Raw genomic sequence first — 13,712 nt, forward strand, 5'->3', positions numbered from 1 at the left:
GTGGAAAAGGGCGAGGGCCTAAATTCTTACCATACATATCCCTTGGCTTGCACTTCAACAGCCAGCAATCGCACTAATCTGGCCCGTAACGGCGCTGAAAACTCGTGAGCACTACCACCGGCGCACGGCGAACACGTTGCCGCTTCCAGTTTCCCCATCCGACACATAGACGCCCCAAGGGCGCGTGCTACACATGTCCAAGCGTACCCAAGATCTCGCCACCACGCACGCCAATGGGTCTGTCGACAGCGCCACGGCCCCAGGAGCCAGCAAGCGACGCAGGCTCGCGGATCCGGTGCTAGACACGCCAGTCGAGCTGCTTGCATCTGGCAGACGAACCAGCGGACGCCACAGGCCCGTTGAAGATGCATCACGGCAGGCTACCCAACAACAGCAGGCTCCTGGCACGCCTGGTGGCCGACAACAACGACGAGCTGCTGCTGCGGCCAAGGAGTCTCTCTCGACGCCCAAGAGGGCTCCAGCTAAGCCGAAGGAGAAGACACCCAAAGCGACACCTAAGAAGACTCCATCACGAAGGAACGGCAGGAGAAGGTCTGTCAAGGTTGAGGAGGTAGAGGAGGAAGAACCTGAAGAGGAAGAAGGCCCCGAAGAGGAAGAAGCGCCTGAAGAGGAAGTTGAGGGCGATGATGAGGAGGAGGTTCAGGTTGAGGAAGAGGCCGAACCCGTTTCTCTCACTCCTTTGGAGGAAAAGAAACAAGAGTTGGCCAAACTGATTTCGGACAATGATTCACGAGTGCGTCTGCTGTTCCATCTCAAGCAGTTTGTGTCACTCGTGTTCTACGATCCGGCCGAGGCCAAGCAAGATCAGAGCAGCGTTTGGGAGCAGGTGAGTATGAGAGAGAGCATTATTGGTACTAGGACCCGACTAACACAGTTTCAACAAAACTACGATCTATGGACCAAGTACTTGGAGCGCAAGACTGGCGGCCATATGCGATCCACACGACGACAAATACGAAGCAAACAGGGTGCATTGGAGGATGATTTCGTGATCAAGCTCAAGGAGGAGATGACTGCTGTGGAAGAAGAGGAAGAAGAGGAGCTCGTGGAAGAAGAGGAAGAAGAGGAGGAAGAAGAAGAACAAGAGGAAGACGAGGAACAAGAGCAACAAGAGGAGGAGGAAGAAGAACAAGAGGAAGAAGTAACATCCAGACGTGGAAGCCGACGTTCGGCACCAACCAAAGCTAAGGGGAAGAGTAAGACCGCGTCGAAGACTTCTAAATCTAAGTCGAAGGCTTCCTCTAAATCCAAATCCAAATCCAAAGGCAAGGGCCAAGCACGGGCTTCAAAACTATCCAAATCCAGACGGTATGTGAATGCTGTGGATTCCTCTTCGGAAGAAGAGTCAGACTACGATCCCAACAAGCCCTACGATGTGTCGAAAGAGGTATGGGAGCCTATCGACACTGGATGGCTTCTTCCTGACAGTGAAGATGAGTACTATCACTTCGACGACAAGTTTGCCCAGCACATGTTCCCCAATGGTGTCAAACTAAAACTCAACGTGTCTCTGAAGCCTCCTCGAGTCACTCATCCTGCTCATTTGCTGTTGGATGTGGCTGAGGGTCAAACTCCTGATAATCGAGAGCGCCTGGAAGGTTTCATGAGCTCATTCAAGCTCCTCGATGAAGAAATGACTCTCGAGGAGTATGAGGAACATTACGAGCGAGAACTTGAGACTCTCGACAAGATCAATGAGATGAAACGAGAGGGCGTTTTACAGGGTTTGGCAGACGAAGAAGAAGGGGAATCGTTGACAGTGGCTGAGATTCGACGTGGTTTCAACGACCCTGAGCGGTCTACCCGTCCTACTCATTGGGATCATGTGGTTGCTCAGGCTTGTCATTTTGCCAAACTCATGGCTGACGAGCGAAAGGCCCATGTCTCTCAAGCCAAGCGTCTAGCCGCAGCTGTGGATCAGCATTTCCGACGTCTGGAAGGCGCTGAGGAGCGAGACAAGAAGGCCCAGGCCAAGCTGCTCAAAACCATGGCTCGTAAGATGGCCCAGGATGTTATGCGACGATGGAAGCTGGCCGAAAAGGTTGTTCTCAAGAAGAAGGAGCAGGAGGCTAAGGAGGAGGAGCGCAAGCAGGGCAAGAAGAAGCTCAAGGAGATTCTCGAGAACTCTGCTCAGTTATTGGAGGCTCGTGTGAGAGGAGATAATGATACTCCTGAGACTGAGGAGGGTGAGAAAGAAGAGGTAGAAGCTGTTTCTGACGATGCTATGTCTGACGTTGATATGGAGGACGACCGGGAGCAGGTTGAGGTCGATACTCGAGACGACGATGAGCTTACCGTTGAAGAGCTTCGGGCCAAGTACGCTGCCTTGGACAACATCAAAGTGGAGAGAGCTGAGGAGGAGGACGAGGAGGATGAGGAGAATGGTGATGATGAGGATGAGGACGAAGAAGAGGATGATGCGGAGATCGAAGAGGAGACAGAAACGACGACTCCTGCATTGGAGACTCCTATCGACACCCCGGCTGAGGAAGACGAGTTCTCGTCAGACACAGACATCACTCTGGACTCTGAAGACGAGTCGTCGTCCGAACAGGAGTCCGATTATGAGGCCGAGACAACTGCTCCCGGTTTAGCTGCTCTCATGGGCGGCCCCAAGGCTATCGAAGAGGACGAAGAGGAAGATGATGCATTTGTAATCAAGGAAGAGGAGGAGGAAGTTGAGGTGGAGGATGATGAAGAGGAAGAGAAGGCTGACACAGAGGTTGACCGCAAGGTTGAAACCGTGTCGGAAGCTGTTGGAGAAGCGGTTGAAGAAATAAAATCCAACGGAGTTGAATCTAAACCCACTTCCAACGGCGTTGATGTCACAGAGCTCGATCGAGTCACCCCTGAACGAGCTCCAGCAGTCGAACCCCCCTTCCTCCTTCGAGGAACTCTTCGAGCGTACCAGCAGCTTGGTTTAGAGTGGCTAGCAGGTCTGTACAACAATGACACCAACGGTATCCTTGCTGACGAGATGGGTCTGGGTAAAACCATCCAAACCATCTCTCTGCTGTCGTATCTGGCCTGTGAGCATCACATTTGGGGCCCTCATCTGATTATTGTACCCACCTCGGTTATGCTCAACTGGGAAATGGAGTTCAAGCGGTTTGCACCTGGCTTCAAGGTCATGACTTACTACGGTAACCCTGTCCAGCGACGAGAAAAGCGACGTGGCTGGAACAAGGAAGACACCTGGCATGTGTGTATTACTTCATACCAGCTTGTTCTTCAGGACTTGTTTGCCTTCAGACGAAAGAGATGGCATTACATGATTCTGGACGAGGCACACAATATTAAAAACTTCAGGTCGCAGCGATGGCAATCCCTTCTGCATTTCAACACCGTGAGACGACTTCTGCTGACCGGAACGCCCCTACAGAATAACCTCATGGAGCTGTGGTCACTGCTGTACTTCCTCATGCCGTCTTCTCGTAACCAGATGGACATGCCCGGGTTTGCCAACCTCAAGGACTTCCAGGAATGGTTCTCTCGGCCCATTGATAAGATGGTCGAGGGAGGAGTGGACGAGGAAGCAAAAACGACGGTGAGTAAACTGCACCAGATTCTACGTCCTTATCTTCTTAGACGTCTCAAGAAGGATGTCGAAAAGCAGATGCCGGCCAAATACGAACATGTGGTCTACTGTCGACTGAGCAAGCGACAACGGTACCTCTATGACGACTTCATGTCTCGTGCACAGACCCGAGAAACACTCAAAACAGGCAATTTCCTTTCCATCATCAATTGTTTGATGCAGCTGCGAAAGGTGTGTAACCATCCGGACTTGTTCGAAGTCCGGCCAATTGTCACGTCCTTTGTCCAGGAGCAGTCTGTCATCACTCCTTATGAAAGAGTCAGTGACAGAGTCAAGTCTCTGCTTGTCAACACTGTGGACGGTGGCTATGCCCCAAGCGAGGTGTCTCTTTCGTTCCTCGGTTTCAATGCCGAGCTGGAAGACATGTCTACGCATGAAGCCACCAGTTTCCGCAAGTATCATAATGTCCAGACGGTCAAGAATCGAATTCGGGAGCTGGAAAAGTTTTGCCCTGCCGAAACCCCGGAAGAGGAGCGGTACAACGACATCGAGGGCCACTACAAACACATGCACCATGCGTCGTTCCAGCAGGTCATTGGTTCACTCAAACGAGTGGAGTATCTTCATCAGATTGCTCTGGCTAAGAAACCAGTTTACGGTCGAAATCTTGTTGAGGTGTGTACTATCAACACTTCTAGACTGCAACCTGATCGTCCCGAGGAAACCAATGAATCGTCATACCATTGGCAGCTCACCCACTTGCGTCATCCGACGGTCCAGGAGTGCGCCAACAACATGGCTCCTTATATTGAGAGATTCGCCTGCATAACACCCAAGGCTGTTACTCTCAACATGGCCGAGTTGAGTCTTGGGGGCATTGGTCCTATTCTCCAGCAGCGGTACTTCAAGCAGGTGACTCCCAAAAAGTCACAGAGGGTCGTTGTTGGTCCTCCTGCTGCCATCGCAGATCCATTCCACCAAGCCCAAGTCAAGTTGAGTATCGCTTTCCCTGATAAACGGCTCCTTCAGTACGACTGTGGAAAGTTGCAGCGCCTGGCTACCCTATTGCAGGACTTGATTGCCGGAGGTCACAGAGCGCTCATTTTCACGCAGATGACCAAGGTGCTAGATGTGCTGGAGCAGTTCCTCAACATTCACGGACTGCGGTACATGCGTCTAGACGGTGCCACCAAGATCGAGCAGCGACAGCTGTTGACGGAGCGGTTCAACACGGATCCCAAGATTCCCGTGTTCATTCTCTCTACTCGGTCTGGAGGTCTGGGTATCAACTTGACGGGAGCAGACACGGTCATCTTTTACGACTCGGACTGGAACCCGTCCATGGACAAGCAGTGCCAGGACCGATGTCATCGTATCGGACAGACCCGAGATGTGCATATTTACCGGTTTGTTTCTGAGCACACTATTGAATCCAACATTCTCAAGAAGGCGAATCAGAAACAGATACTGGACAACGTTGTCATTCAGGACGGAGAGTTCACCACGGACTACTTCAACAAGATGAGTGTGCACGACATGCTTGGTCTTGAGCCAGATGACGACGCTGCTCCTGTTGCCGACACACTCAATCTCAGTGGAAAAAACCTCGAGCGAGCGCTGGCCCAGGCTGAAGATGCCGACGATGCTGCTGCTGCCAAGGTGGCCACCAAGGAGACAAATCTGGACGTGGAGGACTTCGACGAGACGCAGAAGGAAAACAACAAGGGTGCCACTCCGGGCTCTCGTTCTACTTCTGCTACACCTATGGAGAAGGAGAACACCGGAGAGTTGTCGTCTGCCATGGATAGTCCCACTCCTGTGGCTACTCCGGATGTGGCTGTTGACAATGGAGGAGGGGACGATGATGATTCTGATTCGGATGAGTCAGACTCTGGTATTGGTCACATTGACGAGTACATGATCAAGTTTATTGAAGATGGATGGTTTTGGTAAGCTACACCGAAAAAGGTAGCTTTGTATATTAATGTATTATATGATTATGAGGACTACACGTCGGTGCTTGCGGGCGTGACAAGTACACATGGTACTTTGTGCACAAATACCGGTACAGTACTCACACTGTATGTGATGTTCAATGCCAGTCGACGATGTGTGTACTGTGTATGTAAGCTGATGATGATGACTCTCACATTCCTTCCAATACAAGTGAGTATAAGGCTGAAATTATAGATGCCTTCTGTATCTGGCCCCAGACTACGGAGCGATACTGTTACCAATGGTGGTTGCTATGTGTTTGCACTAGGTATGGGCATTGAAGTGTCTGTATCCACGAGCCTTGAAGCTTTGTTAATTATTTACTTAATAAGTGTGGGTGAACTCAGTAATTACTGAGCTAATGTAAGTACTTTGTTAACTAGCTCTGTAAATGTTGAAGTAAATTGATATAGTGTCAATAATACGTGATGGTTCAGCTTTAATCAGCAAGGCTAATGATCGCATCGTCTGGGGAAACTACTACTCGTATCTATCGTAAGTACTTTGATACAGCTAGCTGTACTGTAGACAGATGTCGTCTAGACTATATAGGGCTGTCTCAACAACCTCCAAAACTGCCAGATTCTGATATACAGCCAGTCTCGCTCTGTTAATACCGCCTTCTCTAGCATTCAACGTAATTCATTATCTATGACTTGAGTCTAGTTTGCAGGCAACTCTTTTGTCGCTCAGCTGTGTTTAAAAGGCAAAGACCTGATCCTCAAGTTTGCTGACAGGTCGGGCCTTCTCGTATCCGAGCTCGACGGAAGCCTTCTTGAGAGCAGAGATCATGGGAGGGGGGCCACACAGAAGCAGCTTGGTGTTGGGGCCAGGAGGGGGGCAGTGCTTCTCGAGAATCTCCTTGGTGACAAAGCCCACGGAACCGGTCCAGTCCTCGGGAGCGTTGTTGAGCACGTAGTGGATCTTGATGTTGTCGTTCTCGGCGGCAATGGCGTCCAGCTCCTTCTTGAGCAGAATGTCGTCGTGGTTCACGTTGGCGTAGACGAGGTTAACCTTGGTGTTGTCGGCGGGATCGGCGGCAATGTGTCGCAGAATCTGGTACATGGGGGTGATGCCGGTTCCTCCACAAACCATGCCGAAGGACTCGACCAGGCCGTGGTTGTAGACAAAGTTGCCCTTGGGGCCCCGCACCTTCATAGTGTCACCAATGGCCAGCTCAGACACGTACTTGGAGATGTTTCCCTGGGGGTAGGTCTTGATGAGAATGTCGAAGTAGCCCTTGTCGTACAGGTCGGACGAGGTGGGGGTGTAGGAACGCAGCACCTCCTTGCCTCCAATGTTGGCAGAAAGCGACACGTGCTGTCCGATGGGCAGACCCAGCACGTGGGAGGGTCGGGGCAGGCCAAATCGATAGATGGCCGAATTGTGAGAGAGCACCGTCTTCTGGATGAGAGGGAACTCCTTGAAGGCCGTATCTCCTCGCTGCAAGACAGCCTTGGGCTTGGAGTTGGAGAAGAAGTAGTAGGTGGCGGCGCCAATGATGAGCGCCCACACGGTGGCGATGGCGTAATAGGACTGCATTTGAGGTTGTCGTGAAGAAGAGGAGCGCATGATGGTGATGGAAATAGGCGTTTAATATAGTGACACGCACGTTATGGATAAAGTTTTGTAGTAGAATGTGATAAATGGATACCGGGTCAGAATAGAAGGTCTACAGTCGGGTGAGTCAGAAACCAGGCAGTATTACATCAACAGCAAATGAGTCAATTCCTTTTTTTTTTACATAATCGGCAAAAATCTCTCTGGTACTCCACCATTACTTGTCTCCCATTGTTAGCCATCTAAGTATAGCACCCTCAGTCCACGTTGAGTTTGTCCCCACATTTCACACACTTTTTTTTTATGGTGTGGAAAATCGCATGACATGTGACAAAGAGAACTGTGTGAGATCTCATCTTTGTCTGGTTCCTCTAGGAACATGTTCCACACGCTCCACACCAAGTCCCACATGCCAAAAGAGGCAACAATTGGACGAGCGCGGACGGTCAGGTGTCTGTCACGTGACCTGTGCATTATCGGGTCAACAAAAGATATGCTAACTGGAACCGTTGGGGAAGCTAGCTTTAGGTGAGTTGAAAAAGTGGTTAGTTGCGGAATGCAGCTGCATGAGATGGATTAGTCAGCGAGAGGAGGGAAGCAATGTATACCTGGCCCTGACCTGAGTCAGTTGCTGAGCAAGTGTGTGATATGAGTGAGCCAGGTTATGAGTCAGACTGGCTTTTCTCGCATCTGTCACTCACTGCTCTCATTTGGTGAATAACCTAATGGTGTATAAAGTGCCGCTATCATGAGATGGTAGCAAATCTGAAGAGGGCGATTTTTGAAGATAATATAGGAGAGAAACATGGCGGAAAGTAAGGGAGATAACTAATTGTGACACCCACAGTCAACTGCTCGAATTTTGAAGCGATTCGAGCAAAAATGAACAAGTTGGAGGGGATCCAGATTGGGCTAGGTGAACCTTGGTTTGAAAGTGTAGATGTTGCTGTGAAATCCTGATGAGTCAGGATCGAAACCCGTGCACTTGTGCTGTACACGGTGGATTCTTTTGCGATTATTCTAACACTTTTGGCTTGTTGATGTTGTTATCAGAAGTGTGTTTTCGATCGGATAGTGCGGCGTACATACATTGTGAGTCAAAAAGAGTCGATATTGACTCGTGTCTTGAGATTATCTGGCTTATTGATGAACTTGAACATTTAAGAAACGGTTTATATTCCCGGTAGTTTCATATTGGTCACTTCACCTGTACTTTTGAAGTGTTTTGGATGTTCTGTTTCCAGAGTCAGTATTGAGGACAGACTTGGGGTTGGTGTGGGTGTGTCTCTAGATATACAACAGGTGAACGATTTCAAACTATTGAAAGTCCTCTTTTGATACACTTTTGGAATCTCAAGTCACCCCTGGGTCTTCAATTGCGCTATAGATGATGTTTACAACACTATGATGACATGGTACAACCTCTCCCTCAAGTTGTTGTCGTTGTCACGTGACTAGATAGAATCAGAAATGTCAAAGTGATTGCTTCCATTGGATCCTTCGGTCTTTTCAGTCCATCTTCAGCTGCTTTGGGGTGTACAGTCATATCTAGTTACTGCTCTCTCCAAGAAGCGTGAGTTGAAGATCTCCAACGTGTTAGAAGTCTTGAATGTACATACTGTACTGTATATGAATTTGTAGTGTCTACAATTAGTTTTACTGTACAGTAATTGTAGTTCTATCTTTATGTGATTGTCCATAATCCCATTATCGCGTTGGATCTCTGTGAGTATCCATTAGCTCTGGTTGTTGAGAATTAGTTGGAGTAAGAGAAACCCTGGGGCTCCTTTTCATTGTTCCAGAACCACTACAAACACACGGTAAATACAGCAATGAACCTGAAGTACAGTCTTGTAGAGTATTGTAAGAACTATTATTACAAATGTTTGATCGGATACTCTTTGCGGTATCTAAGAAATAACTAGTGGCGTTTTTTTCGTTACAAATCAATCCCAATTTGTTAAAACTTTACTTTAGAATTACTCAAAACCAACTGAGCATTACTTGGCTTCGTAGTCAGGGGTTCCTTCATACATACAGTATGTACTGTTCAGCCTTCTGAATACATCACATCCACTCCTACACCGATTCTAAATAACTAATTGTACTGTACCCACACCATAATTGCTCAAATCACACACTCGCAACGAATTTCCCCAACATTCCCTGCTGTTCTACTTGTACAGGACATACTGTAGTGTAAAATCAGTTCAACTCCAGTCAAACTAAATCACTCATAGTTTGCCACCAACTCACCACCGCCACTTGATAAGTTCCTGTACTCATGTCGATGACTCACTCACCCTCTTTCAACCGCACTCGAGTGACACCCGATACCACGCCATTAATAGTCACAAGCCGTGTATGAAAAGGGGTCTTTTGAGAGCAGCCCATGCCATGTATCGAACATACTTGCGCTAGAGCCGAGGATAGAAGCCACACCTTCTGTAGTCCACTTTTGACCAGGGGAGTCACGTGAGTGTGAATGTTGCTGTAAAGGGCCAAATTCTGTCACGCAACCCATCCACCCCCACCAATAGTGGCTCAATTGTTGTCCGTGAGTGATCTTTGCCCGTCATTGGTCGGCCGAATCGGCTTCCCCAGCTTTCCCCACGAACCTTAACCTCTTATTCAAACTCTGGATAAAATTCACTGCAGCTTCCAACCACCTAATTATCCGGTCCCCACCATCAACCCCGTGTCACCCTTCCCATCCCCTAATCAGCGCCTCCTGCTATGATTTCGCCATGAAGCGACCGGCCACAGACTCTCCCGAGGAATACGGCGACGACCGGCTCCACCGGCGCCAAGCCGCCTCTCAAAACCCGTCCGGTCACGTCCTGTTCCATGTGTCGCCAGCAAAAGGTCAAGTGTGATGCTGGCAAAATGTACCCCAACGCGTGCACCCGATGCGCGAAGCTCAACAAGCATTGCGTGGTCGACCCGCTGTATAAACCGCCCAAGGGCTCGCAGCTCAAGTCACTGATGGACGACGTGCACCAGCTGCGCCAGGAGATTGAGATGCTGAGACAGCCGCAGCAGCCGGCCCCAGTGCAGACTCCAGTGTCCGTGCCGCCAGTAACACAGATGGAACAGCAGCAACAGCAGCAGTCTGAACTGCATCAGATGATACCACCACAGAACCATACACACCATCCCCATCATATCTTACACGCACCACCACACACTCCCTACCCCCCTCATCCACACACACAGTTGCCACCACTACCGCAACAACCACAGGCACAAATACAGGCACAAATACAGGCACAATCACATCCGCCACACCTCCCTCCCATTACCATCCACCCCAACCACACGTCCAAGCCGGTCACAACCACAACCTCGGCTTCTCCGTCGTCCACTTACACGCTAAATGGAGTCACGCTCAACAATGAACGCGTCTTGCGGCTCCACAAACGCTTTGTAGAACGCTATCTGCCGTACCTGCCCATTTTGGAGACCCACTCGCCCGAAGAGCTATACGAGCAGTCAAAGCTGCTGTTCTGGACCGTTATGGTCACGGCATGCCAGTCTGACCCTAACCCGCAGCAATACAACCAGCTATGGCCGCACGTCAAGAACCTCATCATCGAAACGTGCTGGTTGCACACACCACGGTCCACCCATGTGGTTCAGGCCCTGCTGGTTCTGGCCACGTGGCCTCTTCCAAACATGAAGATTCTTGACGACTGGAGCTACCGGCTCATCGGCCTCGCCAAAAACATTTCGCTGCAGCTGGGCCTGCACCGGGGTGAGTTTGTGTCCGAGTTTTCACGTTCGCAAGTGCGAATGACGGATGCAGTCAAATGGCGAACCCGTTCGTGGATGGCGATCTTCTTCTTGGAACAGGTCTGGTGTTCTTCTCTTGGCCTCCCACCGACAACCCAGGCCGACTCGCTCATCAACAACGCCGCAACCAAGCTGCCGTCCTTCTCATTCTCGATTCTCGTCCGGCTGTCGGCCTTTTGTTCGCGACTCATCAACCTTGTGGGCAACTCACAGACATCGGCAGACGGTCTCATCCCCTACGACGACCGCATCAACGTGCTGGCCGTTATCAACAATGAGCTTGACATTGTGGCCCAACAGCTGGATCTGTCGGAGCCCTCAGCGGAAATGTACTACCTTAACATCCGACTGATGATTGCGGTCTTCTCCTTCATCGGGGGCACAGACACGCGGTTCATCATGAACGCGTACAATGCGGCGACGCGAGCCGTCGCCATTCTGTGTGGATTGCCTTATCAGATCACACAGTATCCTATTTGGATGCGTCAATGTGCGTCTTTCGCAGCCACGGTTCTCTTCCGACTTCATTTGAGCCCCCACTTGCTGCCCAAATACCATGAGACCGCTCGAGGATCCGTAGTGGCCCTACACGCGAAGTTCAAGCAGATGGTTGCCCACTGGCCCGTGGACAACGACATTTCGCGAATCGCCAAGGTTGTAGAAAAACTGAATCGCACGATTGTGACGAATCCGGAGCTTTTCAAGACCCCAGGCATTGTGTCACGAATGCGGTCACATCTATCTGCATCCTTGTTTTACGAGCTGATTTGGATCATTCACGAAGCTCAACGGAGAAACGGCGGAGGCAACTCCCAGGGAGTTTCCACCAGCAACACCGGCGGCCGGAACACACCGACACAGCAGACGGCTTCTTCCAGCGTTGCTGCGTTAACAAACAATAGCAGCAACGGCGGCAATACTGCAGGAGCCGGGACTGCTACGAATGGCGGTGGAGCCACGGCTGCTCCGTCCACAAACGGGTCTTCGGGAGCTGCTCCGATCAACGGGATCATCAAGACTGACTCGGACGACCCTGATCCGTCAATGGCTCCTTTGCAGCTCGAGCGACCGCCAGTGGTCAAGGATGAGCAGTTTAACGATTTCGGCTTTCCTCCGGATCTGGGTGTGATGGATATCATGCAGGATTGGATGGACGGCAAGGGCGATGACTTTTTGGGATGGATGGATGTCAATCTGTCGCCAGAATTTTAAAGAACTATCAGCCTGGAATTACGAATGCCCAATACTCCACCAGGGAACCTATTGGCTGTGCCTCGCAAACGTTGAATGAGTTAGAAATTTCCATGGCCGTGGCAACATCATTGTTTCTCTGCTGCCAACAGTGTGTACATATATATTTATTAATGACGATTTTGATTATGGATATGATCAGAGAGATGATACAAGTTGGTCTGTCGTATCAGACTTGAGACACGTATAGCTCGTGTGTTCCGAAACACATCGCTTCGCTATCAACTAATTATGATATGATTTCAAAGACATGTTTTGTAAGACACTGTGACAAGTGTATGTCTTCGGCACGGCTGTTTCTATCTCGGGTTTTCTAAGACTTTGGCGTATCTACCGGCTCTTTGAAAAGGTATATAGCTATGATCCATCCTTACCGAGACTTCCACATCCCGACTGGCTCATTGTAAAGCTCTTTTACCAAGTGATGCTGTCAGCAGCAGAGAGAGGATATGCAGAACAATAGCGGTCAGTGATCGTTGTAACCACAGGGGACATCATTATGGCACTCTTAGTTTCTTATCTGGAGTGACCATACTCCTTCCAGGCACAAGAGTGGTAAAACAGTATGTGCCTGTAAGTAGCTCACAGTACATGGTAGCAGGTAACATACTAGAGTGTCTGTGAGACGAGTGTCTATGAGACGAGTAAACTACTGCCTGCAACGTCCGTGACATTCAATTCAGTAGGAGCCTGATATTAGTACTCCCATGGCAATTTGTCACCATCAGTAAGCTCCATGAGATGTCCATCGAGTAGCTTCTCCACCCGTCGAGCCAAGATGCGATAACGATTATAGTACAACGGTGTTTTGCCCACCTCCATAGACTTGGGCAGATTAGTGGAAGTTTAGCGGCGACCCTGGACTGAGGCTTGGACCCTTGGCTGAATTGGGAACGGGTATGTTGCGGGTAGATACGGACCATGTGCCATGTGTAGCTCCTTGCGACAGGGTTTTGTTTGAGCTTGGAGGTTCGTAAAATGGTCCTTGTCGAGGAAAGAAAGAGTTGATGAGATGTGCAGATGTAAGCCACAGTAGTCGTTGCAAGCCAGGACAAAAGAGAGCGTCTATAGCTGGTGATGTACGAGTATTACGTTTCTTGTACATGTAATTGCAACGGTTAAACCGGACTTCTCTCTGGAGTGTCGGAATGGTGGGGATGTCCATGCCCGCACTGAGAGTGAGTATCGGACATAATCGTCAGTAGCGACAGTCGCCCACATCATTCAGACTCAGTGTTTAGCACAAGTTTGGACTCTGTTTACAGTAGTCCGTGCGTCTTGTCGCTCAGTCGGACTCTATTCAGCCCGTTCACTTTGGGTCTGTCGCTCCTTCACTCGCCCTCTTCCGGTGAGACTCAGTAGTCTGTTCACGTCTACGTTAGACTTGCCGTTGGTGATAAACAAACAGCCGACGTCGCTTGGCTCGTACTGTCTTTGGGGTCTCGACTTGGCTCTTCACAAGCTCCAACCCAAGCTCGGTTGCAATTCTAATCACCGACGAGGCGGTGAGGCAGACGAGTGGCTGTAGGTGGGGCTGATGGCGTGAGCAAGTAAC

The 13,712-nt window shown here is 50.0% G+C and overlaps 5 protein-coding genes across 5 annotated transcripts; 4 read left to right on the plus strand and 1 right to left on the minus strand.

Moving 5' to 3' along the window:
• Positions 1-193: 193 nt before the first annotated feature.
• YALI1_D06311g (uncharacterized protein) lies at positions 194-5,512 on the plus strand (the record flags this gene model as incomplete). The annotated part of the gene is made up of 1 exon (XM_068282611.1): positions 194-5,512. One exon carries the CDS (start codon positions 194-196, stop codon positions 5,510-5,512), a length of 5,319 nt encoding a protein of 1,772 aa, XP_068138712.1.
• Positions 5,513-6,253: 741 nt separating this feature from the next.
• YALI1_D06380g (uncharacterized protein) lies at positions 6,254-7,126 on the minus strand (the record flags this gene model as incomplete). Its single annotated transcript, XM_502426.3, has 1 exon — positions 6,254-7,126. The coding sequence occupies one exon, from the start codon at positions 7,124-7,126 to the stop codon at positions 6,254-6,256; it is 873 nt and encodes a 290-aa protein (XP_502426.3).
• Positions 7,127-9,961: 2,835 nt separating this feature from the next.
• Positions 9,962-12,118, plus strand: YALI1_D06408g (uncharacterized protein; the record flags this gene model as incomplete). Its single annotated transcript, XM_502427.3, has 1 exon — positions 9,962-12,118. The coding sequence occupies one exon, from the start codon at positions 9,962-9,964 to the stop codon at positions 12,116-12,118; it is 2,157 nt and encodes a 718-aa protein (XP_502427.3).
• A 398-nt stretch (positions 12,119-12,516) lies between these two features.
• On the plus strand, positions 12,517-12,781 carry YALI1_D06434g (uncharacterized protein; the record flags this gene model as incomplete). Its single annotated transcript, XM_068282612.1, has 2 exons — positions 12,517-12,560; positions 12,604-12,781. 2 exons carry the CDS (start codon positions 12,517-12,519, stop codon positions 12,779-12,781), a joined length of 222 nt encoding a protein of 73 aa, XP_068138713.1.
• Positions 12,782-13,305: 524 nt separating this feature from the next.
• YALI1_D06442g (uncharacterized protein) lies at positions 13,306-13,685 on the plus strand (the record flags this gene model as incomplete). Its single annotated transcript, XM_068282613.1, has 2 exons — positions 13,306-13,354; positions 13,399-13,685. The coding sequence occupies 2 exons, from the start codon at positions 13,306-13,308 to the stop codon at positions 13,683-13,685; spliced, it is 336 nt and encodes a 111-aa protein (XP_068138714.1).
• Between the last annotated feature and the right edge of the window lie 27 nt (positions 13,686-13,712).

The sequence above is a fragment of the Yarrowia lipolytica genome, chromosome 1D (genome assembly GCF_001761485.1).
Source record: "Yarrowia lipolytica chromosome 1D, complete sequence".
NCBI lineage: Eukaryota > Fungi > Ascomycota > Dipodascomycetes > Dipodascales > Yarrowia > Yarrowia lipolytica.